The 27,072-nt window shown below is 49.3% G+C and overlaps 1 protein-coding gene across 5 annotated transcripts in view; it reads right to left on the bottom strand.

Moving 5' to 3' along the window:
• Positions 1-27,072, bottom strand: part of Iqsec3 (IQ motif and Sec7 domain ArfGEF 3) — a 101,152-nt gene that overhangs the window by 32,944 nt on the left and 41,136 nt on the right. For 4 of the 5 annotated variants that reach the window (XR_009057251.1, XR_009057250.1, XM_057771686.1 and 1 more), the window contains exons 3-5: positions 19,315-19,576; positions 4,525-5,621; positions 2,704-2,865 (exon numbers count right to left, since the gene is read on the bottom strand). Coding sequence is in view for 3 of the 5 variants with exons in the window: in XM_057771686.1 (XP_057627669.1) it covers positions 2,704-2,865; positions 4,525-5,621; positions 19,315-19,576 (1,521 nt within the window). In the remaining 2 variants the exon portion in view is untranslated. The remainder of the gene's footprint in view (positions 1-2,703; positions 2,866-4,524; positions 5,622-19,314; positions 19,577-27,072) is intronic. The other variant, XM_057771712.1, reaches the window with a different exon arrangement.

Raw genomic sequence — 27,072 nt, 5'->3', positions numbered from 1 at the left:
AACAGAGCCTTCCCAGCCCGTGCAAAGTAGCACTGGACAGCTGTTACTGCCTGTGCTCTGTCCAGTGAAGTCAGGAGGAGGTAGCACTTTATTTAATGTTCCTGGGTGGATGACTGGGGTGGCAGGGAGAGAGAGACCAATGCTCCCAGATTCCTGGCTCTCTTCTCCATGTGCTACTGGCTTTTTTTGCAGGAAGGAACAACTCTGTCTCAGACATAAACTAGGCGTTTATGAACTTGGTTCATAGGACTCTGTTCTGTGGGGCTGAGTCAGTTCTGTGGGGCTGAGTGTATCTGAGTTCAGATCCTGAGGTTCTGGGCTGCAGAATAAAGTGTGGGACATAAGATATCTGTGGGGGTAGCATCACGCCTGTGCTCCATACTCCACTTTTCTCCCCACACCCAGGATGCCAGCGGGAAAGCCTCCGTCTTCCTATCGCCCTTTTACATTCTTCTCTCATCCCTCCCCATCAATGTTCAGGTGTGTAAGTTCCCTGAGACCATAAGCCATGCTTATTCCCACAGACAAATACAGAATCCCAGTCCAGGTCCTCTCTTAACACAGAATACTCACTCGGTGTTTGTTGAATGAATAACCATGGTCATCTCGTTCCTCCCTGAAGCCCCAGCACTGCCTTCAAGCCCAAAGGTAACTCCAAGACTCTCTGGCAGGATGACAAAGCATGCCCCCCCTTAAGGCAGATGATTCTCTGTCCTAAACCAGTCGCCAACCAGTAGGTGCACTAAGGAATGGGAAAGATGACAGATGTCACAGAACTCAGAGGCGCTTGTGAGATCATTTAGCCCAAATTCCTCATCTTACAGATGAGAAAATAGGACTTAAACAGTCGTCTTTCCCACACTACCAGCACCCAGAAGCAGAGACAGCCAATTCTTATAATCTACCCATCAGCCACCTCTCACCAGAAATGCTAGCTGATGTGGGTCCAGCTCAAGCCTGGGTTCCTCGTTTGCCAGATTAATCCCTGGCCCGGTCTTCTGAAAGTGGCACAGGCTGCAGCAGCAGGCCCAAGTCTGAAACTCTTAGCTCCCAGTGACTCATCCACACCTACCATGCCAGTCACCCGGAAAGTGTGACAGTCAGTGTGACTTGTATCGTTCAGCACAAAACCCCGCGTCCTGGATGCTCCAGATCAAATGTGGGCTTGGTACTAGAATGCTGGCCCAGTCGCATGGGGATGGGGGTGGCAGAAGAAAACAGACAAAGCCCATAAGGGGAGCAGGGTCACGTTTGTCTCTCCAGTAGAGAGAGACAAATCACCTGGGAGTGAGAGCCAGCTGGACAGAAGGAAGTTAGTGGAAAGGAAAGGGAAAGTTTGTAGAAAGGAGGAGTTAGTGGAAAGAGAGGAAAAGACAGAAGGCCAAAGATGAGACATGGCAGAACACATGGTCTTTCTCCCCGCCCTGCATTGCATGGCATGTTCTGGGTACCTGTATCATTTCCTGGGCATCATTCCAGGACACACCACCTAACAGGGCTGCCGGGACAGGGAAAGGGGAGCTGAAGGGAGGAGAAGGAAAGAGAGTGAATGGGAATTGCGGGAGCCGATTAGTTCACACTATTCTTTTAGGTGTGCAATCTCAGGCCCCAGCCCCAGTCTCCAGAGAGGCAAGGGTAGGACATTAGTTCTGCATAGCCAGTGCCATTCAGGGATGCCCGAGAGCCTTCAGACAGGGCCCAGTTCTTGCTGTCCCACCTGCGCTGAGATGGCACTCCCCCATCCACCACCAGTGACTTCAGAGTGTGGAAGGCTATAAGTTCTCCCAGACCACGAGGTGTGCCAGGATGCCCAGCCTCATTCTCAGGGAGCAACTGGTCCCTCCGCATAGCAAACCCCTACCCTCTCACAGGATGCCACACAGAGATGTGCTATGTCAACTTTGAAAGAGTACCAGGACTGCTCCGTGACCAGAGGTCAGCTCTTCAGTTATCCATCCAGCACTGGCCAGAAATAGTCACAGTGACCCTCCACTCCTCAGCCCTTTGTCCCTCTCTCTGTAGCTCTTGCAGGAGCAGGAACAAGGAGGACAAGCTTTCCCAGGGGACTAGAGTAGAATTTATGAACCCTCTTTACATTTCCCAGGGGAGAGGAGGCCCCAAGGCTCTGTGGTTCTTAGCCAGAGAAGTGCCACCCCTGTCCTCCTGAGATGGAGCTTCTGAGCAGTGCAAAGCCCAGCCTAGTTAAGGCGGTCCCTGTAGCCCTCACCCCAGTCATTTACTGCAGTTATGGTATAGGCTCTTCGGTGGTAATTTCATTGGTTAATTCATGTTTATGGACTCAGTATTTCCCTGTTTAATAACACTCATTTCAGCCCCTTTTTCTCCATGTTTTGCCTCTAATAATATGAAAATGAGCCCTGGCACGGGAATGTTCTGGGGCTTCTGGGACAGGTGCTGAGAGAAGGTAGGCTAAGGGCCATTCCCCCAGAAGTGGACCTGAGCAGCACAATTCATTAATTATTATTTATATCCCCTCCCCACTGTTTCTCATGCCCAAGGGTGTCCCTGGAGGGTCCAAAGGCTCCAGGTGCATCCTACCACCAAATGAATGACTGGACCTATAGCCACTCGGCTGGCTATAGGAAGCTGGAGCAAGGATTCCCACCTCGGAAGAAACCATGAGAATCCGTGTGTCCAGGGGTATGAAAGGAGGGAGAGTGGGGGTGTGTCGTGGGAACTCACTCCAGCACGTCGCGGTTGAACTGTCTCTTGCTATTGCCCAGGAACTCTCCTATCATCTGGCGGCTCAGGCCTTTCCGCTGGAGGAGGAAGTGGGCCACGCCGATGGGGGTATCGGGGATGAAGCCGCGTGAGATCAGGAACTGGATGCCCTTGTCCGGGTTTCTGTAGAGAGGTTGGAGTGGGGAGGAGAGAGGAAGCCAAGGCATTTTGGAGCTGCTGTCCTGAGTCCTTTCACCCTGGGAAATCTACTTCCCAGGGACCACTAGGGCTCCCCATGGGAGCAACTGTCACCTGAACATCACACGGGGGTAGGGGGAGGAACGGCGACAGGAATTAGGCTTGAAGGGAGAAGAGGTCTGACTCAACAAGAATCCATAGCAAGTAGAGAGGCTTCCTTCTCTGTCCCTTCCCTAAGGCTCTGGACAGTCCCTAGAGCCCCCAGGGGTGTGCGGGAGGTGCTGGTCTGCACCTCAGCTGCTCCTGGAGCTGGCTCTCACTGGCTCTGAGGAGATAAATGAGCCCTAGAAACCTTTTCTCAAATGCTTGACATTTTCAGGACATCAAGCCTGTGGCAGCTTTCCTAGCAATTCATTTGTATTGTGTTTTGCAAAGGTACCAGCCCATATGCAGGGGGAGGGGATGGATGTGGTTCTTCACTAGGGATGGACTGGGAATCACTGTCTTGATGGATGAGAGTATCTGATTTCATGTCCATCAGGTGGCAGCCTGATCTACAAAAGGATGGACAACTCTGGCCACACCCAGGTTTACCTCCTGCAAGAGGCTGAACAGTGTGCAACCTCCCTCCTTCTTGTGAGCCTGGTTGCTATTCTGTAAAATCGGAGGATGTTCTCTATCTCTAGATGCTGCTGGGAGGATTGCAGGTGAGCTAGGAATGGCTGGACATGAGCATCTTGAGGCCAGGGGTTGTTTTACTCATCTGTCCAGTACAGGCCTGGCATGCAATAAATGATAGTTGTATGACTAAATGAGGGCAGGAAATGATTCCTGCCCCGGGGCAGAGCTAGGAGGGAATGAATGGATGAGGAGGGTTAGTAGTGTCTCGTGGTCTTTCTGTCTCACCGGGAGGGAGGGGTCTATTTCCTCTGTGTCACCTGCAGCGTGTGTTCTTGTTGCATGGATTCCTGTTTGGGTCTCTGAGTTATGGAAGTCATTAATTTCTCTCCTTCCATTCCTCAATTTCTTTTCTATCCCACTTGGTTCTCATCCTTCCTGTCTTTCTTTCCTCTTACCTATCCTTCTATCTCATTAAAAATATTTAAAAATAAAATTTTATTGTGGGAGAGGGAATGCCTTCACAGGAGGTCAGAGGACGGCTCCCAGGAGGCACCTTTCTCCTTCCACCTTTGTGGTTGTTCTGGGAGGCAGAGCTCAGGTTGCCAGGCTTGCACAGCAACCGCCTTTACCTGAGCCTTCCCAGCAGGGCCTCTACCTCATTTTCACAGTCTCCCCCTCTCCACCACTTCCTCATTTTGGGACCCCAGTGTAATAACACTGTTTTCCTAACCTCATTTTCATCTTCAACAATTCCTGCGTGTGCTCAACCTGTATTTTCCCATTTTCCAAACCATCTCTTCATCTTAAAAAACAATTGTGGAAAACCTATGCTTGATGTGTTTGTCATCGGGAAAAATATAGTATGCACTTCTTAAACATTCCCTGGGAGCTCCAGCGAGGGGTTTCAGCCCAGGCACAAACTGCTCTGAAGGACCCAGAGAAGATGCTTTCAGGACTTGGTACCCTGCAAGTTTCCCCTCGGTCCCTCCCTCCGGTCCTTCCGGGGACTCCAAGCTCACTCACATGTTGAAGAGGTTGAGGCCAATGCGGTATAGTCGCTTGCGCAGGGTGTCGGTGGAGAGCGTGGGGGACCTGCAGCTGGCTGGGTTCTCGCAGTGGTAGCGGGGCAAGCTTAGGATCACCGCCTGCAGGGCCTCCTTCGAGGCAGCGGCAGAAACCTCTGAGCCAGATTTGGCGGACTTGGTGGATGCGCTGCTACTGCTCAGCTGCTCAGAGTTGTCGCCCGCCTCAGCCCCTTTCCCTGCCTGCCCGGCCTCTTCCTCTTCCTCCGCTGCTTCTTCGGCCACAGCCTCCTCAACCACGGCCTCCGCAACCACCTGTTCACGTGCGCCCTGGACTGGGCTCTCCACCGCTTCTGAGTTCTCACCCGGAGGTTCCTCCTGTTCCGAGGCTGGGGCTTCCGAGACCTCCTGAGCCGCGGCATCCCCCTGCTCGGTTTGGCCGGTCGCTGGTTCAGCTGTGGCCTGGGTGGTCTGTGAGCCCAGACAGTTAGCCACAGACAGGGCGGTGGAGGAGGAAACAGAGATGTTCTGGTTAGCGATCTGCACCGTGACATCCCGGAAAGCCATCATGAGGGTACCGCTGTGACCCTGCGGCAGGCCGCTGGCCTCATCTCCAGACCCTGGACCACTCTCGGGCTCCCGCGCCTCGGCTTCCAGGCCTGGCTGTCCCGCACTCGGGTGCAGGGCCTGGTGGAGCTGGTACGCGCCACTCTCTTGCAATGAGCACATGGTCTTGAGACTCCAGGTGCTGAGGGCGTCGTCGATGGACTTGGCCAAGGACTGCACCTGTTCGGTGAAGGAGTCCTCCAGCTCGGTGAGCGACCCTGCGAAGGTGGGTGGCAGGGAGGTTGAGCGCCCCAGCGGCAGCCCCAGGAGTCCGCAGCCCTCCAGGAGCGCCTTCTCCGCCACCAGGCTCTCTGCTGTGGGCGCCCGCACTTTGCGCAGCGAGATCCGCCGGGGCAGGCGGCTTTCCAAGAGCGAGTTACGGATCTTCTCAAAGTTCTTGCTGAGCTGGTACTGGCGGAAAGCGGTTTGGATGGTGCACGCGGCGCGTCGGGATACCAAGTGGCCCCCGTATTTGTGTTCTAGCATTTCAATCTGCAGCAGGGACAGAGAGAAAGGCTGTCAGGGAAGGTGGAAGTAGCATGAATTAGATCAGTACAGCCCACCACAGTCCCCGGTCCACAAGGAGGCTTTACTGGGAGCCCACATCAGAAGACTCCAGACCAGACAAGCCTGATATGCCAAGTCCTTAGCAAGACTCCTAAAGGCAGGATGCAGGATTACATTCAGGTTTGGGGAGGTGCCTTGTGGCAGTGGACAGAGGTGCTGGGATAGAAGTCCTATTTATCTAATCTCTTAATTAATAAAGAACGTTTACATCAGAGATGCATGTAGAAGTATTTAGAAGTAAAATACATTTCCCGAATTTCTATTGAAATTACGTAAAATGCACTTAGCTAGCATGATATTAATATTAAGAAAACATTAATAAAGACCATTGGAGCTTGGTGATGGTTGTATGGGAGTTTATTATATTGTTGTTTTCTGCCTTGATTTATAATTAAGAATAATTAAAAATGAAAAATTAAACAATGATGTTAAGATCAGTCAATCAAACAAAAAACAAAACTCTCGGCGCTCACTTCAGTGCACTGGGGTGCTTCTGTTTTCCTGGGAGTACCAAAAGGATGGCATCTGGGTTTGATCGTCTTTGCAAGGCTAGTCCCCGGTCCAGATTCGGGCACATGGGAAGTGGTCAATAAATGTGAACGTTATGAGGACAATGGCCCAAGAGTAAGCTCCCCTCCAGGGAGCATGATTCAAATCACAGTTGTATCGATAGGAGCTGTGTAGCAAGGGCCTCACCTGAGTATCACTCATCTGAGCATCGCTCAGGGCATCCCTGTGTTCAGGGTTTTGCCTCCCTTCCTTCAGCTCTGCCCTCCATCTCTGACCCCCGAGCTGGTCTTATTAATGTGATAGACATTATCCCTGCGAGTTTCCAGTATATTAGAAACCTATTTCCAAGCAACAACAAAAGGGGAATCGTCCTTGTGGAATACTTAACTATGTAAAGATGCGTTGTCTTTGCTTATGCTGTGGAATATGACTTTAACTGTGGAAAGATGTGTTACATTTGTGTTTGCTGCATATCTTTAATTATGTAAAGATTTGCTACATTTGCTTCACTTTGCCAGCCTAAAGTACCTGAGAGGTTTAATAAAAAGCTGACTGGCCAGTAGCTAGGCAGGAGAGGGATAGGCAGGGCTGATGGGAAGAAAGAATAACTAGAAGAGAAGAAAGAAGAGGGTGAAAAAAATGAGAAAGAGAGGAAGGAGAAGAGAATGGGGGAGAAAGAGAGGGGCACCTCCAGGATCAGAAACCAGGCAGCTGCCAGACAGACAGACAGACAGACAGTAGAGGAAGCAGGAAAGTAACTAGACGTACAGAAAGAAAGGCAAAAGGCGCCAAGGCAAAAGATAGATAAAGAGAAACAGGTTAATTTAAGTTAAAAGAAATAGCCAGAGGAGGCAAGAGAGATAGCTCAGAGGTTCAGAGCACTGATTGTTCTTCTAGAGGTCCTGAGTTCAATTCCCAGCAACCACATGGTGGCCCACAACCATCTGTAATGAAATCTGGTGCCCTCTCTGGCCTGCAGGTATACATGCAGACAGAACACTGTATACAAAATAAATAAATAAATCTGAAAAAAAAAAAAGAGCTAGCCAGAAATGAGGCTAAGCTAGGCTAAGCATTCATAACTAATAAGAAGTCTCTGTGTCATGATCTGGGAGGTGGTTGGTGTCCCCAAAGAAAAAGCCTGGTACAGTCCTGGTGGGTCTGATGCAATTGGGTAATCCTTTTAAAATAAGGCACAACTTAGGATGTATGATTTCCTGTGTGCCCCAAAGGAAGAAATTGCCATATTGCGGAGAATTAGATGAATAGAACCCTTTTACCCCATTTTTAAAATCCTTTCCCAATGACCATGACAAACTCACTGAAGGTTCCACTGGTCCATTTCTACTTCCTGGAGAAACCAAGACCCAAGAGTGTCTTGGCAGGTGATAGGATTCCATAAGCAACTGAAAGAAGATACCTAAAAAGAAACCTGTTACCTAAGATAGTTCCAAGATGGTAAAGAATCTATCTGCTTGGTATAGCATTGCACTGGGTAGTTTTTATTTTCTTTTTTTCAACTTGACACAATCTAGGGTCATCCAGGAAGAGAAAACCTTAACTGAGAAAATGGCTCCATCGGATTAGCCTGTAGGTAAGTCTTTGTGTGTGTGTGTGTGTGTGTGTGTGAACCATTGAGTTTTATTGGGGTTACTTACAGGGACAGAAATAACTTAAAGACAGCTATCTCATCAAAGCCCCAGCATGGACGACAGCTCACAAAGCTGGAAACTGAGCACTCTGCACAGCCTGCTGGCAGTTCAACAGACTGGAAAGCATCCTCTCCAGCTGCCTCTGGTCTAAACCTCTTTCTGGTAGCCTGGCTGGTTTCTGCTTGTTCCAGGCTAGCTGGTCTGATCTCAAAAGTCTTCCTGGCAGCTTGGCTTGTCTGAGTGACTCTCAGCACTCTTATGAGAGTGCATGGGAGGTAGAGGCGAAGTGAATCTGCTCAGTTTCAGGGACTTCCTGAAACTATCTTGAGTTGTTCACCTTCTGTTTTAGGGAACTTTCCTAAAGGATGGAACGTTTTAATCTTGGAGGAGCCTTATACAGCAAGGTAACAGTAAGTAGTGATTTGTGGTTTGAGATGGAATAATACCTTTGTATCCTTTTGTATCCTGTGAAGGAAATGTGGTGTGACAATTGAGGACATATTGAATTTTTTAAAGATTGTTAAATTTCTGTCCTGTAGGTAAGTCTTTAGGGCATATTCTTGAATAATGATTGATTTGGGAGGGTCCAGTTCAGTGTGATAGTGCCACATCCCTGGGTAGATATCTCTGAACTGTGCAAGAAAGCAGGCTGAGCAAGCCATGAAGGAAAGCCAGTAAGCAGCATTCTTCCATGTTCTCTGCTTTGATTCCTGCCTCTAGGCTCCTGCCTTGGCTTCTCGCAGTGATGGACCGTGATCTCTAAGCCAAATAAACCCCTTTTCCCAAGCTGCCTTTGGTCATGATGATTATCATAGCAATAGAAAGCAAGCAGATAATTATCATCACCCTCTGAGGCAGAAGACTGGCCAAGATGACTCCAGGAGGGTACACCTTCAAACTCAATGTCTATACTGTTTGAAGAAACCAAATTTAGATTCTTGTTCCTGTCCTACCAAGTCCTTCCTACACATTAAAGTTTAAGTATGGTTCAAATCTGAAGTGTCTCCTAGGGGCTCATACTTTGAATGCTGTTTCCCAGCTTGTAGCTCTGTGGTTTTCTTTGTGGGGGGGGGGGACGTGGAGCGTGTAGAGCCTTTTAAGGAGGTGAGCCTCTATCTGATAGAAATAGTAAGTAAAGACAGGTTATAGCCAGCCCTTCCTCCTATCATGTCTGTTTTCTGATGATGTGAGCAGCCCCTACCTCTATGATGCTTCAAAGCTTCGTCTGCAATTATGGACCAAACCTTCACAAACTGTGAACCAAACTACATCTTTTTAAATTGTTTCTCTTAGGTATTGCAGTTACAGCAACACAAAGCCAACTGGTACAGAAAACGGATGCCACAGAAGAGCTTGTTACTGTAATTAAATTTGGTCATGAGGTTCTTAGGCCTTTGGAACTGGTTTGTCGGAAGCATTTGGAAGATTTGGAGAAAGGAGTTTAAGAATCCCTAGAATGCTGTTTGCAGAGATTAATCAGTTGATGCTTGCAGGGCTGGAATGCTGATGATATTGTAGATAGTAAAAAGACTGTGCTCATAAGATTTCAGACGGGAACAAGGACTCTATTGGGAATTGGGCTACCGCCTTTTGGATACAGTGGGGAAACATTTTGTTTGCATCCTGCCTGTACCCTGAAATTTCAAGTGATCCTGAATTAAAAAAGTTTAACCGGAATTTCAAGACAGCATAGGATTCAAGTTGGATAGGGTTATTGTTGAGCACTTTTAGCCAGGCATATAGACACAATTTGGAGCAAAAAAGCAGTGCAGAAAGATACAAAAAAACCTTGTCCATACTAGCAGCTGTGCTGGATGGTTTTATATCAGTGCCACAAACTGAAGTCATCTGAAAGGAGGGAACCTCAATTAGGAAAATGTCTCCATAAGATTGGGCTATAAACAAGCCTGTAAAGGATATATATATTTTTTTAATTTTGTAATTGATGGGGGAGGGACCAAACCATTGTGTGTGCTGTCACTGCAGTCCTGAGTTCTATCAAAAAGGAGTTTGAGTAAGCCATGAGGAGCAAGCCAGTAAGTTGAACCCCCTGCAGCCTCTGCATCAGCTCCTACTTTAGGGTTCCTGGCCTGTGTGAGTTCCTGCATGGATGTGGGATTCCCCTCTGTATGCTGTGAATATGTTTCATTACCATTGGTTAATAAGGAAGCTGCATTGGGTCTATTGCTGTGCAAAATAGGGCAAGGTGGGAATTCCAAGCAGATAGAAGAGGAAAGGAGGTGGAGTCAGGGAGCTGGAGCCTACCAGAAAGTTGCGGAACCTTGTAGTAGGCCACTGGTGATGCACAGATTAATAGAGATGGGTTGATTTAAGATGTAAGAGTTATCTAGAAATACGCACAAGCTAATAGGCAAGGAAGTGTTGTAATTAGTATAGTTTCTGTGTGATTATTTTGAGTCTGGGCTGCTGGGAAATGAATGAGCAGTCTCCTACATGGCCCTTCCTGCTTTCCATGATGAACTGATTGTTAAATGGAACTGTGAGAGAAATAAACCCTTTACTCCCCAAGTTGCTTTTGGTCATAGTGTTTCATCACAGCAATAGTGACCCCAACTAAGATACGTTTAAAGTGGCAAGAGCACCCGCTGGAGGCTTCAGGGTGTAAAACTTCAAACCCATCCAAAAGACTTACTGGTGTATGATGTGTTGCTTTCATTGGTTGAATAAAGAGACTGTCTTTGCCTTTTGATAGGGTAGAAACTTAGGTAGGTGGGAAAGACAGAACTGGATGCTGGAAAGAAGAGTAGAGTCAGGCAGACGCCATGAAGCTCCTGCCCGAGACGGACGTAGGTTAGAATCTTTCCCAGTAAGCCACGACCTCGTGGTGCTACACAGATTATTAGAATGGGTTAGATCAAGATGTGAGAGTTAGCCAATAAGAGGCTAGAGCTAATGGGCCAGGCAGTGTTTTAATTAATATAATTTCTGTGTGATTATTTTGGGGACTAAGCTAGCTGGGCAGCGGGATGCAGGCCACTCCTTCTACTACAACTTACCTTTGAAAAGAGAGTGCCACGGGGGCCCTCAACTTGTAAAGGACCTGCCTAGAGAGCTATTCTCCCAGGTTTAACCATACAAACCCTTGGAGGCTGTTGTAGCCATGGTCTAAAATGGCCTGGTTACTGCTGACACTCTCGGCACAACTTGGCATTGTTTCTCTAACTGAATCATTTTGTAGGCATCTAGACTACAAGAGTACCTGAAGTCATGGAGGCTTGGACATAGACTTTTAAGGAAGGGCTGGAAGGTCAATGGGGTCATATCCCCACCTTAGGGAACCCCTGACAGGAAGATGTGTGAAACTTTGTGGGTGAAAACCCGAGATATTGTAAGACCTCAGAATGCTAGAGATGCCAAGAGCATGGAATATTTGTCTGCCCAGGAAGGTTGCAGGCACTGGTAGAATCAGTCCAAGAAAGAGGTCATGTGGATTGCAAATGGCCAGGATGCCCAGGGGTGGTGGAACTCAAATGATGCCACCATCTCCAGCAAGCTAGAAAACTTGATATATTCCCTAATGAGTTTTGGTCTTGCTGTATTCTGTCTTTTGTTTCTGTAGTCTCATCTCAACCCCTTCCCCCTCTTTTTGGAATGAGAATATTTACTTTGTGTCATTACAGATCAGAAGTATGTAACTCATGTTTTAAACAGAGGTTCATCATTTAGAGATTGTTTTTGAGTCTTAATATGACCCTGTAGTGTAGAGCTCCCCCAACTTTTGGGGGGATATATTCATTGTTCATAGTGTTCTGTTTCATAAAGACAGTTATTTTTAAATATATCATGTACTTTGACAGTATTTGCTTCCCCTCCCTTCCTCTCCTTTGCTCCTGATCCCCCAAGACTTGGGCTTGTGAATGGTGTTGGAATTGTTAAGTCTTGGATAAGCTTATACACAAATACATTTTGTATTATGAGATGCCATAGATAGAGCATGTTGACTTCAATGTAAGGTGGCCCCCACAGGCTCATATTTTAATGTTCTTTCTTGAGCCAGTGGTATCATTTTGGGACATTACAGACCTTTTTGGAGGTGGAGCCTAGCTGGTTACTAGGGGTGGACCTTTGAAGGTTACACCCAACATCTGGTTCTCTTCACAGTCTGATCTGCAATGTTGTTAAGAGCCCTACCACGTGACCCTACCCCTGTGGAGTAAGATGCTTACTCCATGCCTTTCTTGCTGTGATGGAACTGAAACCATGACTCCCCCCCCCCCCCCCGGCCTCCTTCTTCCCTTGAGTTGTCTCTGAGAGCTGGGTGGTCACAGTCACTCAAAGATATAATGGAAAGAAAGCAAAACCAAGCACTGTGAATGCAGAGGCTTTGCTTGCCATTTTCACTGCCTGGTCCCCATTCCTTGGACAGTCTCCAGCACACAGTCAGCATCCTATGTAGTGAGCAAATGAGAGAACAAATTCCCAGGTTGCCTTTGTGAGTCTTAAAGTCCCCGTCTGAGGCAGAGCAAATGATCCCACAGCATCTATCTCCTTTGGACATTCCCTCATCTTTCTGGTTATTACCTGCATTTCCAACCTCCATTTGTCTATCTGCTGCTTGTCTCCTGCCTTCAGACCCTCCCCCAGTTCTCTGTTAGACTCTTCTAGCCACGAGGCACCAGGTAGCCTTCTATTTCCCACTGAGCCTCTTGGAAGAGTAGTGTACTCTCAGCCCCCTTTCCAAAAAGTCAGACTCCTGATCTACCCTCTTGCTCTGCCCCTGTGTTCTTTGGATTCTATGTACCCTACAACTTTGGAGGTCCTCCAAAGTGATCCCCAAGAAGGACAGCTAGGTGGCTTCATCATCACCGGCCCTTTTACACCTCCTTTCCCCTCCTTTCTGAAACTCTTGATGCTCCTCCTTGAGACTCCTTGAGACTCAGAACCCTTGTCCCCAGCCAATAAATCCCAGACTCTAGCTGCAGAGTCCCTAAGCATGCTAATCACAAATTATGTGCATACCATTTTCAAATCTCTAAGTACATTTCAGTTTTTTCCCCCTAGCCATTTCGGAGCCTCCTCCATGGTTTCCATGTTGGGAATCTAAGAGAGCAGCTTTATGTTGGCTGATAATTAGCAGCTAATTAAGAGGAGAAGCATCCCAGGGAAAGCCTTTGTCAGGACTCTAGATAGAATCCCGGCCGCTATCTTCCTACCTTCCCACGATCAGAATGCCACTCTAACAATGTAATGAGCAAACATCACACAGGGAAACGGCTCCTTGTAGGTCTTCTGTGTTGGTGGACCTTGGGCATGTCTGGGCCACTGCTCAGCCTCTCTTCTCAGGTACATATAGTCCCCTCTCTTCAAGACCTGTTTTAAATGTGTCTCTTGCAGAAAACCATCTTCCCCTGCCAGCCCTCCAGTACAGAATGCTGCTCAAACCGGTCTTTGACACTCTGTTTTTCCATAAATTTTGGGAGATACTTAGACTACCCACTCTCTCTTTGTTTAATCTTCTCACCCCAGGTTCTACGGGGCCATCATTTATTTGAGACATTTGCTATGCTTCAGCTACCCTGAATACTCGAGCAGTGCCTAGCTGCTCATGGAAAGCACAGAAATTCAGTTGTTACTTCATCACCCTCTGCTCCAATCATTTCGCACAGCCATCCCCTACTGGCACCAGCTGTTTCCAGTACAGCGTTCCATCCTTTAAAGCCGCCCATAATGCTTGCACCTCTGCCTTGCTCTGAGCTCTCAGCACTCCCATGCTGCCCCTCAAAGACATCCCTTCTGCCTGGGGCTGGACCAGTAAATGCCCGTGGTCATGAGCTAAAGTGAACTCTTTCCTATGCTTGGGGGAAATAAAAACCCAGACTTTCTCCCTGATCTAGGCTGAGAGCCAAATTCTCCATTCTTCCTCCCCCTTCATATTGCCAGACAAATTCTCATAGGATTGAGGAGTTCTGCAGTGCTCCAGGTCACACCTGCCCAGTCCCCCCAACCCTATTCTTAACAGGGTCAGGTAGAGAGCTGAGACGTGAGGTGACAGCCTGAAGTTGCTGGGGGACAGAGTGAACTGAAGTGCCAGGGAGGGTGGGGGGTTAAGGAGCAAGTCTGTTCACTTCTCCCTGAGTCCTATGATTCATGGGGAATTAACTGTGGCCTGACCCCTCCCAAGAGAAAGATCTCTTAGCTTCTGCCCTGAGTGAGGGGTTCTCACTGTCATTGGAACATGCTCCCTCTTTTCAGAAGCCAGGACAACCGAACTTGATGAAGGCCCTGAGAGAGAGCAGCAAGTGAGGGTAGAGAAAGAGGTGTTGGGTGGGGGAAGGGCGCAGTGTGGAGGAGTCTGGACTGGGTGAAGGCTTCTTTCAAAAGTGAAGGAGGGAGAAACCCTGTCTCGAAAAACCAAAAAAAAAAAAAAATAAAAAAAAAAAAAAAGTGAAGGAGGGTTTCTTCTGGTTTGATGTTTCTCAGCTGAGAGCATTAAAGCCAGTTATGTTATGCGTCTCTGGAACTTGGCAAAGCAAAGTCAGACATCAGCCCGAGAGCAAGAGACCCCATGTGCAGGACTGCTCTACGACAGGTCAGGCTGTGTGCATTGACTGGTGGAATCTATACTGTGATGGGCAGAGATGGGAAGGTACCAGCCCAGGCCACGGACTGTGTCTTGGTCTTCCCATCTGTGATATGGTACAGTGACAATATGCCAATCTGGGAAGCAATGCATGGCAAAGGCTTTGCACTCTGCCTGACAGAGAGCCAGTGCTTAGATAGCCCTAGGTGGCACCTACATGCCCACCACAGGAAGACTCATTCTGTGACCAAAATGGTTGTGTGCTTTGCATTATGGTGTCACCAGGACCAGCAGTGAGCAGAGGGCTGCAGTGTGACACCCTTCTCTGAGAATGAAGCCGAGTGTGGCACCTCCCGCGTAGCGACGTCTTCACTCCCATCCTGACAGCCTGGTCCTCTGGTTCCTTCTTACTCAGGGTAGAATCTCACCTCTGGAGTGGAAGGAGCCTAGAGACACTTCATTACAGCACCCGAGTTCACTAGTGAGGAAACCAAGGCTCGGGGAAACCTCGTCAACCACTTCTTGGCCAGGTGCCCTGGGGTGAAGCTGAACTTGTAGATTGGGGTCTAGAAGATATGCCAAGGAAGGGGACAGATGGTAACATCTGTGGAGCCTGGATTGGGGACAATGCCTGGATGCTTCTGACCAGACCTCTATGGCCCTGAGGTTTGGTCAGATCAGGGAGCTCTACAATTCGGACAGCCAGCCACGATGGTCTATTCTGAGGCCACAGCAGAGAGCAGCGTGCAGAGAGCTGGAGGATTTGGGACTCACACTGGAAGCTCTATAGTATAGAGGGCATGGAGTCTGTACCCCTGCCACAGTGGCTTTACTAGAGTAGTGGCTTTCCTCATACCTATGCATCATACATGCTTACACTTTCTGTCTCTCTAAATTGCAGTCCTAAGGATCATTACAAGAGGTGAGCAGACCAGGGAAGAAGGGGCAAAGGGTGTTGGAGCAGTGTCAGAGGACCCCTTCCTGAGGCAGGGTCTTGGGGAAGGGGTCAGTGAGGTGCACGGAAGCTTGGGGTAGATCTCTTTCATTCACTCATTCCCTGGCTGAGGTTTTCCTAGAATTCAGGGAGTGTGCTGAGCGCAGGAGAACAGTGATGACCAAGGGCAGAGCGGCAGTTAGTGTACCACTCTGAGACCACTAGCTCTCCATGTGGACTGTACTAAGAAGTACAATCCTTGCCCCCACCCGCACCCCGTGAGTGTTCAAAGCATAATCCGCTCAGCTCTGTCAGAGCCAGAGAACAGCACAGTCCTTGTCTGTATGAGTGGACAGCTACAGGGCAGCAGTGTTCCTCACGGTGCTCTTTACAAGGGCTCACCCAGCTTGGGGCTTCTGGATGAGACAAGTATACGCTGAGACCACCCAAGAAGCACAGTGAAGCCCGCTTAGGTTCAGCACTTCCGGTGGAGGAAGCATTGTGGATGGGGGGTCAGAGGCATAGGCTGGCCAGGGGACTCAGGGGCTATGAATAAGAGCAGCAGGGACCCCAGTGCGGGCTTGGGTCTGCGGCAGGGGAACCAGGGAAGCTTTTGTACTGCACATAAAGGCAGCCATCAAGGGTTTCAAGCGGAGAGCCGCCGTGATTGGAAGTGCACTTTGCTGAGATGACTCAGCCAAGCTGTGGCAGTTAGGTGGGAGAGGCAGAACTGACGCTGGAGCTGGCAGGAGGTGACCCGGGGGTGCAGGCGAGAGGGAGGCTGGCCTGTCTTCCAGTGAGGCGATGGACAGGGTGGGGTTTGCGGGGATGTTAGGGGCAGGCTCAGTAAGGGTTGAGGATGGAGATGATATGCGGTAACAAGGAGCCAGAAAAAAACGCTTCTGGGTCTGGATTGGCTGACCGGGAAACCTGCGAGGTGGAGGAGAGGGGAGGCCATGGTTACCCACAACCCGAAGCCTGAGAACTGACAGATTCCATACGACTGTGGGGTAACCACAGGGTCAGAATACCAAACCCTCTCTCTATAAGAGTTCTAGTTAGGACCCGGCTTGGGCTTCATGCTCATGCCTGTTCCTCTTCGCCACGAAGTCTTCCTTCCTCCTTTTCATTCTCTGAACATCTTTTAAATTGTTCTTTTGAAGAAGATCACTTGAATTTTCCTGATATCTCTGATATTTCCATACATTTAAATTAACTTTTTTTTCTCAAGACAGGGTTTCTCTGTGTAACCCTGGCTGTCCTGGAACTCCCTCTGTAGACCAGGCTGGCCTTGAACTCAGAAATCCACCTGCCTCTACCTCTCACCTGCTGGGATTAAAGGAGTGCACCTCCAATGCATGGCTTAAATTAACTTTTAAGTTGGCCCAAAAGTAATGAACATTTTCATACTTCTTTTCCTTCTATAGTAAACAGGGCTTTTACTAATTTTAAGATACCCCTTCCCATGGTTTAATTTCACCTCACTGTGGTGCTGGGGATTGAACGTAGAACTCCACAAGCTACATGAACGTTCTACCACAGAACGCCATCTTACTACCAGGTGCTGTGTTGGGTACTGGTTGGGGGTATGATGAGAGGCCAGAGAAGCTTCCAGAAAGGTGGAAAGTAAGAGGCCAAGGGAGGAGAGCTAGGAGGAGGGAGAACTGTGGAGACAGAAGCAAAAGGGAGTATGCAAAGCCCCAGAGATACAGGTGGGGTCGCTGAGGCCCAGAGAAGTCAAACAGCTTGTCCAAGATCACACAGCTCTTTAGTAGAGAAAAGAAAAGTTCAGTTTGCTGTAAACATGGGCCATGTTTCAGTAATCTTGCTCTGGCCTCAATCTGCCTTAGCCTCCTGATCTTCCTGCCTACTCTACCTACGGTTAGTCTAGAGAGATACAAAATCCAGGGGAGGGCGCTCTCTCTAAGGCTGAGTGGCCTGAAATGCAAACCTAACTGTTAGAATTTGATGGAACACTACTAACAGGTCACCAGTCCCATCTGAGTCTGTCACAGCCCCTGGTTTCCCATCAAGTCACCTAGCACTTAACTAACTTCCGCTCGAGCCAGGTTCCCTTGGGTTGATGGGATATGACCCAATTCCTCTTCCGGGGCAGGCAAGAGACTTGACCTTTCTCCTTGGTGCCCTGCTGCTTGTTGCTTTGCATATCGTAGCTACTAAAAAACAATACCCACTCTATACTACATCCAAGACACTTGGCTGGACGCTGGGGGAAAGTACAAAAGATGGTTCCTGCTTCAGAGGAGTGGAGAGACCCATGGAGTTTGGGGGTGTTTACAGATAGTCCTTCCTCCAGACCACACTGCCTTGATCCCCCAGAGCTTTATCCAGTAATGAAGAGACCAGGATGGCACAGGCCAGGCATCTACACTGTTCTATCAGTCTAATCCTTAAGCTAAAATGTTCTCTATCTGCCACTTTCATCTATATTTTGTGTCTCTATATTTTTCTGGAAGGATAGAAAATGCGGCTCATCACTTTCCCGCACCTCAGCCTTTCCGTATCTCAAACTCATGTTCTAATCTATGGTTTCTTCACATGACCACAACCTGCTCTCTTTTCCTTCTTCAGGGACCTCCAGAGTTCTCATTTGCCATCCAGCATGCAGAAGATCCAAAGCTCCCGAGGAGTGTGCAGTTCAGGACTGCCACTGCATTGTCCTGTGGTTTATGGGTTCTGCTCGGAAGGGTCCCCGAGGGCTGGGTGCAGCTCCTTCACTAACAGCGGAAGTCTGTGAGATTACACTCAACCAGAGCCCCAGGCTCCTGCTCCAGGGCCATGTTCTCATCCAACATGCAAAATATGGGCACTTTGGGCATCGTAATCTGTGAGCAGGATTTTAGAATCCTTCCTATTTTCTCTGACTTATTTTCATTTGAAGCATCTTTCTGTCCATTTTTAAAAAACAAATCTTGGCTTCAGTTGTTAAGGTTCTTGGCGACTGTGCTTCAGCCTTATCTCACGAGAAAGCTTGGTACCTGGAGCTTTCATGTTTTTATCCAGTGCCTTCTCAAAACGGGGAACTGGGCAGGACCAAGGACAGCACTGTCCCTGGCCATAGACCAGACAGAAAATGCTGGTGGTGTGGGATTTTGCTTGCAAATTCCACTTGTGAAAACCCCACCTGTCTGTGCTGTCATCTAATCCACACAATCTTGTCACATAGCTCTCGTGAAGGATTTGTTAAATGCTTTACTAAAAGTCAGGCACATTGCCCACCGCTGGTCCCAAACCAGGACGATAGCTTGGCATCGGTGTCCTTCAAAAGGAATGAAGTCAGTTTGGCTTTCCTTTGTCCTACTGGCTTCCTGAGATTTGCCTTGTTTGCAGGCCAAGACTGGGTCTTTAGGGCCTACACATGATAGAGCTAGCAGGGCTACTGGCAGGAACTGAAGGCCTAGTTCCCAGTGTTGCTGGTGAGAAAAGCAAGGCTCAAAGTGTTTCATGGGCATTCCTGAAGGAACAGTGAGTACTGGAATCCATATCTCCCTCTCCAAGTTCGAATCTCTTTCTTGGTAGACCCTAGCATTTACACCTCCCTCTAAGCCGGTGTCCCTTTCCCAGTAGGGAGGCTCTGATGCCTTCAACTGGATCAGCCTTGGAAATCGTGCCCACTTATACACTTGTGTGTGCCTTAGAATTAGGCTTACTCTTGGGGGGCAGGGCAATAAGGCTATTTCTTCCGGGTAAAGTGGAAGTTTGTACCTTGTAAAGGGCAAAGTTCCTGGATATACTAGCTATAGGCCTTGCGGTGCAGGGCATGAATCACCCCAGGTAAAGGCTGGATGATGGTTAAATATGGCCTCCTGAGGAACTGGGCTCTAGGAAAGGACAGGTAGGTAGCTCAGCTGAAGAGAAACATTGACAAGAAGTGTGCCTGTGGGTCCCTGGCACCCTGGACAGCCCCCAAAGGCAGGGCCCTTCACCACCCTCCCCGCCCCCCTAGGAGGCCCTGAGTACCTGTTTATTCTTTAGGTCAAGGGAGAGTTCGTACTCGGAGGCAGCAGGGGTGTGGGAGCAGAGCGCCGTCGCCAGGGCAGGCTGCTGCTGGCCAGGGGAGGCCGCGCGGAGGGGGCCAGCCCGTGGGGAGCCCCCCGCCCCCGGTCGCTCCTCCTCCTGCTGTAGCTCCTGGGCTTGAGCCTTCGGGGCATGGGCACTGGGTCTGCCGGCTGCCACCGCGGAGTCCTCCATGCCCCCACCGGCCTGGGCACAGGAGCCATCACTGTGAACAGAAGGCAACGGTGCTCGGTTGGGGAAGGGGGGAGGGTGCATGTTGCCTGACTTGCCTGTTTCTAGTCCTTTCCAATGAGAGGGACTAATGGATATCTCTTGCTGCCTCTCTAAAAAAAGGGCTCTTATGATTGGAAAAAGCCCAAGGCAGGGGTAAACCTGAGTTTGGAGGGCACCCAGGTAGAGGGGGTACCTGGGGTTAGGACTCAGAACAGGGGCAGAATGGTGAAGAGTGACTGGGCTCACATCTGGGATCTGTCCTCTTAGCAGCTGGGCTACCCTAGCAGGTTATTTACTGACCTGGCTCCTGTCCCCAGTCTGGAAACGCGCGTCTTAACTATCCAGGCTCCTGTCCCCAGTCTGGAAACAGGCGTCTTAACTATCCAGGCCTCACAGAAAGTGGAAAGGTGTAGTTACTGTCCACCTTAAAACTGCCTGGCTTGAGGACACTGCTATACACGGTATTAACCACTGCAGTGGCCACTGGTGTGGCTCCAGGGTCATTGGTTGGGGGGCTTAGCGGGACTTTCTACATCTTTAGACTCCCTTGGTGAGTCCAGGAGAGGTAATGGCCATCGGCTCTTTCAGACCTTCATTTTGGGACTGGGCCTGTAGAGAGGAGGGAGCTTGCACCGCTGGTTTTTTTTGGGGGTGGGGGGCAGGGAGCTCTGTTCTTTGCTGGCTCCCCTTTCCTTCCGTGGAGCCCTCAGCAGGTTGAGCTGCTACTGCCTTCCTCTTGCCTACCCTAAGAAGACAGGGAATTAGTAACCTGCACTGCTTTCTTCTCCACTACCCTCCAAGCTCTGCCCTACTTCAGGGCCCAGGGCTAAGCCCTTCCTCTAAGCTCCTCTGGAGAGCTGTAGTTTCCCGTTTTGTCTCAGAACACCGAGAACCATCCTCGGAGGGTCCTTGTGTACTACACAACAGAGAACAGTGGTGTAATTAACAGCGAGCTCCAGCTTCAGGCCCCACTACTGTGTGGCGCTGGTCACGTTGCTTTGCCTCTGAGCCTTGGCTTCCTCATCTACGCAACCAGGGTCAATACCAACCTCAGTGAGCTATAGTGAGGAACATGAGAGTCTACGTGTATAAGGTGTTTAGCACAGGATACATACTGAATAAAAACTCTTCTCTCTACACTGTCCCTTCTTAGAGGCCAAGGCATGAATTCTATTTGATTTTTTTTCCCCACTGAGAGCTATGCAGATGACAAATGTGTAAGTGTTACAGGTGTATAATATGAAGAAAACCAAGGGCCTGGGGAATGGCTTGTGCAGCAGACGATATCAGAGGGTTAGGATTAGAAGAGACCTGAGGGCCATACAGTGAAGCCCTCCCAACTTTACGGGGCCAGTAAGGTAGGTGCTCCTGGCACTAGAGAGCTAGGAAGCCTCAGGATTTAGTTCTTCCAAGACTGACCCCTCCAAAGGGTACCTCAAATGGTGTCAGAAGGCCCCTTCTGTGTTTTCCCTGACCTTAAGGAGCAGAGATACTCCTTAGAGCACCCCAAACGCCAGAGGTGGAATGGAGAACCCTCTTGGCCTCATCTCTAACAGATATCCCAGCCTTCCCTGCTCCCCACAGATAAAGAAGAGCTCATGGATGTGTCTTGGCCACAAGGAGCCTCCCTCAACAACACAGCACTCTGCTCTACCCCTGCCCGTGTCCCCACCAGACAAACTCCATGGATGGAGCACTCTAACTCTAGACATCTTGTATGTTTTCTCACTACAGTCACCAGAAAGTTCTTTTTACCACCTGACATCAACTCCTCTTCCCCCACCCACCGCCCAAAATGTATGGAAATGGCCCTTTCCCCAAAACAGGGCACCTTCCCTCCGGAGCTGGCCAGGAGCACTTTGTCACCATCTTCTCTTCAGCCTGTCACTGCTTCAGTCTTGGCCCTGACATCCAGGGGTCACTTCTTCCTCAAAGTGCCCAAGACTCTAGGGAACTGAGGACCGCTCAGGGCTACAGAACCATTGGCTTTCTTTGGCTGTTGACATGCACCTGGCAGGAGGCTTCACGGAATTATTACCTTTGACAGTCATGCTCTGCCAATGGCAGTGTAGGTTGGTGGGTAGGTCCTGGCTTTGCCTTCTTTCCCGTGGGCTCACCTCTGAGCAACATGATGCGAAGTGGGCATGTGCCCCCCGAACCTCACCAGCACGGCCAAGATCAGAGAGTGGAGGGAGATGATCACGGCTTCACTGCCAGGAAGTATGAATCGTAATTCTGCTCTGTTTCTCACTATGTGACCTTGGTCCACTTAGCCACCTTATTGTAAATCTATCTGTTCATCTCCAGAATGTAGAAGTACCTTGCAAGGCTGCCACAAGGAATAGAGAAAGCATGTATTTACTGCCTGGCATACACTGGGACCGTAATAGAGGGAATGGTTTGTTTCTGAGCCAAAACCGCACAACATGAGATATTCTGAACTAGAAGTTATTTCCCCCCATTTGGTCCTTTTTCGACCTTCATAAAACTGAGTAGCAAGTTTCTCCATATAACATATGGCCTCTGTCAGCCCTCTAGGTAGACTGGCTTCCTTGAGGCTTATCTGACCCCTGTTCTGTGCATGGAGAAGAGGTCCTAATTTTGAGCATTGTCACCTATGGAATTATTGGCTTCTCTGTGCTCACTTCCTCCATGCAGCCTGCTTGGTTGTACCCATCACAATGTGAGCTTCCCTGGATAGGCATTGTCCAGAGTCCATTGTGTAAATCTGTGATTTGGACCCTTAGTCAGGGAGCAGAAGGGCCCTACATGCTCAGAGCCTTTATTTTGCATCTAAGCATCAACAGAATGGGCTCTATACCCTGTTTAGACAAATTTTCTTTAAATGATGGGATTTCATCCTAGAATCATCCTGTTACATTATTGCAGATGGAGGACTGCCTATGCAACCCAGAGAATATGATCTTTGGTGCACAGCCCTTGTACTTGCACCCAGAGTAATGCTTCTTCCGGGACACAGGCTTTGTTTCTGCAGCTCAGGTCAGGTTCTAGGCAGCCTAGCCTTAACCAGGCGTTTTAGAAATGAGTCATTTACTCATTCTGCAAACAAAATAGCTTCATTCTAGTCTTGCCCCTGAGTGTCTAAGAGGTGTCTAGGTGACCTCAGCTCCCTTGGACCCAGAAACAATGCACTTGTCTGGGAAAATGGTAGAACGTAAGTGAAACTGTTCACTAGGTTCTTCCTTGGCCATGGACACCCAGTTGAAAAGGCAATGGAGTAGAATGTCTGTGGCAGCAAAAGGAAACTCTGAGAAAGCTTTGATAGTGCCCATGTGACATTTGGCCCTATGTATACAAGGGTCCAGGGCACCAATAATGACCAGTCTATACTCGAGAGTGCATGTAGAGGCTCAGAGGAACATCACACATGATCAACAGAAGATGATCCATGTCTTGGAACTAGACATCACACGTGAAGAAGGGCACTCAGGTGGGACACTGGCCTGTGGTTTGAGGGTCACTAGATACCTGCTGTGCATGCCTGATTCTGGCACATACCAGCATATGTAAGTCTTCCTGGGGTTTTTGTGACTTCTCCACCTGTCCGCTGTGTCTATTATTACAGCTACCTTCCTGAAACGCGGGTGTTTTACTGTCAATCCTCTGCTCAGAACTCCTCAGTGATTTCTGGGCTGGAGGAAGAAGTCCATTGGCAAGCACCCCCATTGGATGACCTTGCCACTCCATCCACGCTGCCACCAAGTCTGCCGAGACCTCTTAGAGCAGCGTGCACCTAACAGGATCCTTCTCTTTCTGCACAACCCTTCCACCCACACCTTCCTCTTTCCTGTGAACTCCTTTGGTCCTCATTTAGCGACTGTGGGAAGAGCTGATCCTCCTTCTACATCCTGCGACTCACCTCCAGACAGGCAGGTTTTGACAATTGATTCTCTTTCAGCAATGACATTCGAATTATTCACCAATGTGTCTCTATTTTCCCCTAGACTTCTGCGCACCACCCCCTGCTTAAATCACAGGTACTTATTACACTGGGTTGGCTCCTAAGATGTGTGTAATAAATGTTAATGGGTAGATAGATGGACAGGTGGGTAGATATATATTGCTTAATCTTTACTACTTATCCAAGGGTGCAGATGCTGGAAACGCTTCAGTGTGTGCCACTCCAACTGTCCCCAAGGAAGTATTCTTCCATGTCAGCCAAGAGTGTTGTGGCAGAGTCTCTTTGGTTATGAATACTATCATCCCAACCATGAACTATGTGAGCAATAGAGAGCTATCTGTCCCCGAGTCACATCCTCCCCAGGAATGCCCACATGACCAACTAGAACAGGGCTCTGGAAGACCACTGGGACAGTTTTAGGACCTTTTAACCACCCCCATTTATTGTTTATGACAGAATTAGCCGAGACTGGTCAGCTTTTTGCACTTTGCCTCTACTGTGTTCCTCATTGCTCCTCCATGGAGATCACCCAACTGCATGCAAGTCAGCAGCTGGCACCTGGAGGTCAGAGGTCAGAGTGTGCTCACCTAAATCACAGTGGAGGCCCAGCTTGCTGCTGCTCCTCTTTTCTCCATGGCTAGTATGATGGTTCTCTTGTTCTCAGACCTACAGATCATTTCCCAGATCCCTGGGTTCTCTACCACCTAGGAAAATGCCTACACTCTCAGATCTGCCGGGTTTCCCCATCGCATCAGTGCTGTGGGGAATTCATGCACGTGCCTAGGTAGAACACTGATTCAGAGCAATGATCCTGGAGAAATGTCTGTGCCAAGGACTGCAGGTAGAAGCACCACACAGCTTTGCTGAGACTTGTCGCTGTCTCTGGTGCTGATGAAATGCCTTTGGGACGGTGAGAGAGCTTGGGAGAGGTAAGGACACTGCTGTGTACCTAAGCCTTCTTTACCTCGTTCTCTCATCTGAAAAGTGGGGTTGTGGTTCTTTCCCTTCCCAGAGAGCTGAAGATGGTTACCTCATACTTCAATAGGGAGCAGACGAGAAAAGAGAGAGTCTGGCAGACTGTCCACATAGCTCTACCAGGGAGCTGACTCAGGAAGCTAGTGTCCCCACTAGGCTCCTTAGTGGACCCTGGCAGGTCATACTTTTCAGTGTCAGGAGCTGGAGGGGACAGGGACAGCTGAAAAACAGGAGAGGGAATGGGAGCTTTGTTTCCAGAGAGGACCACCTCTCCCCAGGCAGAGGCTAGCTTGCATCTCATCCTGGCACACAGTTGCAATACGGTAATGAGCAAGCGTGCAGACCTCAAGGGGTTGGAGGCAGCAGATGCTGGCCTCTGGAAGGACAAGATGCAAGATCTTTGCCTACCACTACAGTATCTGTAACAGTACTTATGGAGACCTGGCTGGAAGGGTTTGGAAGGCTGGAGGACTCCTCCCTCAGACTGTGGCTCCTCCTGAGGACTTGGCCACCCACACTAGGTGACTCCCGCCCCTGCCACTCATTCTCAAAGCTCTTCTGGGACAAAGAAACAAAGCATTCTCTAGACAAAAGCTAACAACGTGCCTTAAATCCCCTCAAGATTTTTTATTCTTTACTAAAACACATCTTTTTTTCCCCTCCTTTCTTCGAATCAATAGAATTGCTTTAGACGGTCAGAATGAGTGTAGGAAGCCAAGTATTTTCTCTTGCCCCAGATGGGATCAGATTAAAGGGAAGTCCAGAGTTAGTGACAGACAAGAACCAAGTGGGGGGTTAGGCTGTCAAAGTAACCCCTAAGACAAGTCAGGGAATAGGCTGGGAAATCCTACTCAGGGTGGGCAGAACAAAGCCGGGGCTGATCTCATTCCTCCTTCTGAATTCTCTGGTATGGGGACACCACTCTACTATAGTGAACTGTGTTTCCTTACCATGCAGCAGTGTTTTAGATAAGATGCCTCAGTATCTGGAAGGAGGGAGAGGCTGGCTTCCTGGTTCTGATACCACGTGCACCACCAGAGGCCACACCCTCCCATCCCTGCTTATGCTCCTGACCCTCAGCCCACCCCAGATGCCTGTGAAGAAGCCTCCTCTGTCTTCCATAGAGCATTTAATACAAGCCCACTTGGCTCATCCCCTAGCTCCTTGACCACCACGACCCAAGCTGGAAGCTAAGTCTGCGGTAGGAACCATGGGGAGGGCTTCTCTGTTTTAGGGACAGATGGTGGTAGCCTTTCTTCACCCTAGGGTCCCCAGAGAGAAGTTATTTTTTTTCTCCTTTTTGGCCTCATGGAAGCTTTGACCTCACAGCTGCTCTACAAGGGGTTGGGGAGTTTTCTTTGTCTCTGGGGATTTTCTTTCCAAGTAATAATAACTTCTTGTCTGGGCTCCAGCCTTCACCCTACCCAGGCCTATCATGCCCAGTTCATTTATCAAGATGGCCAAAGCTGGCTAGTCTTGGTGGTAGGGTGGAAGTTCCTGCTTCATCTGTGCAGTGACTGCCTTCTTCTATGACACTCCAGGTAGCTTGTCTCGATGCCTCCTTTGAACATTATCTCTCCTGGATCCCAAGCTGACCTTGTTTCTTACATTCGTTGCCACTGAAGTCTTCATGCTGCCGTGCATGTCATAAGCATGATGGGTTGTCTGAGACCCTCCTCTGCCCTTTGTCACCACACAGCACAATTTCACAAGCTCCTATTTCTCAGTGCCTGCTGGACAGCTCAGACGCACTCCGCACCCCTGGCCTTGTCTTGCCTCCTCTGTCAGCTAGACCTCTTATCCCAGGAGGAGGAATCTCCTACCTTCTGACACCCTTATCTCCCCGAGCTTTACAACGAGCCTCCAGAACCTTCCCGGAACATTTAGCCCAATGTTGTGTCACAGCTGGTTCATGCAGCACTTACAATTTCCTGCTGTGTACACACTGTGTGACAACCCCAGCATTTTGAGGCTGAGGACTTAATGGCCTCACCCACCAGAACCCCTCACAGAGCATGTCAGGGTGACTACCCACACCTTGTGCACACGACTCACTCATGGGGCAGGGCAAGGGGTTGTATCCTCTGACTTGTAGAGCCCCTTCATGGTGCTTTCTTCCTGTTCCAACCTAGGTGGTCCTCTTCACCCCTACTTCAATATCCCTGAGCTATTTCCAAGGAAGGAAGCTGCTCTCAGTCTCAGTATGACCACAAGTCCCTAAAAGGTCTCTGCCATGGAAAATGTGACCCAGGGACCTGTTGAAAACTGTAGCCTGGTACCTGCTTTGGTTTGAATTGCCAATGCCACCCCCAGACTCAGAGTGTGAGTGCTTAGCCCTCTGCCGGGGGTACTGTTTGTGGAGCTGTGACAGCCAGTGAATCTCGGCTGTCGATGTGGTGAGGTCTCGACTCAGATGGAGATGGACTTCTCTGTAGGCCCACGGGGGATTGTTTGATTAGAGCAACTGAGGGGAGGTTCTCTTATTATTCTCTGGGCTGGGATCTTTGACTATGAGAAGGAGAAGGGGAGCTGAGCACACTTTATGTCTCTGCTTCTCAGCTGCCTGCTACCTCAGCCTCCTGCTGCTGGGA

This window comes from Chionomys nivalis, chromosome 1, assembly GCF_950005125.1.
Source record: "Chionomys nivalis chromosome 1, mChiNiv1.1, whole genome shotgun sequence".
Classification (NCBI taxonomy): Eukaryota; Metazoa; Chordata; class Mammalia; order Rodentia; family Cricetidae; genus Chionomys; species Chionomys nivalis.
The sequence above is the reverse complement of the archived record's forward strand: the minus strand, read 5'-3'. Positions and strand labels throughout refer to the sequence as shown.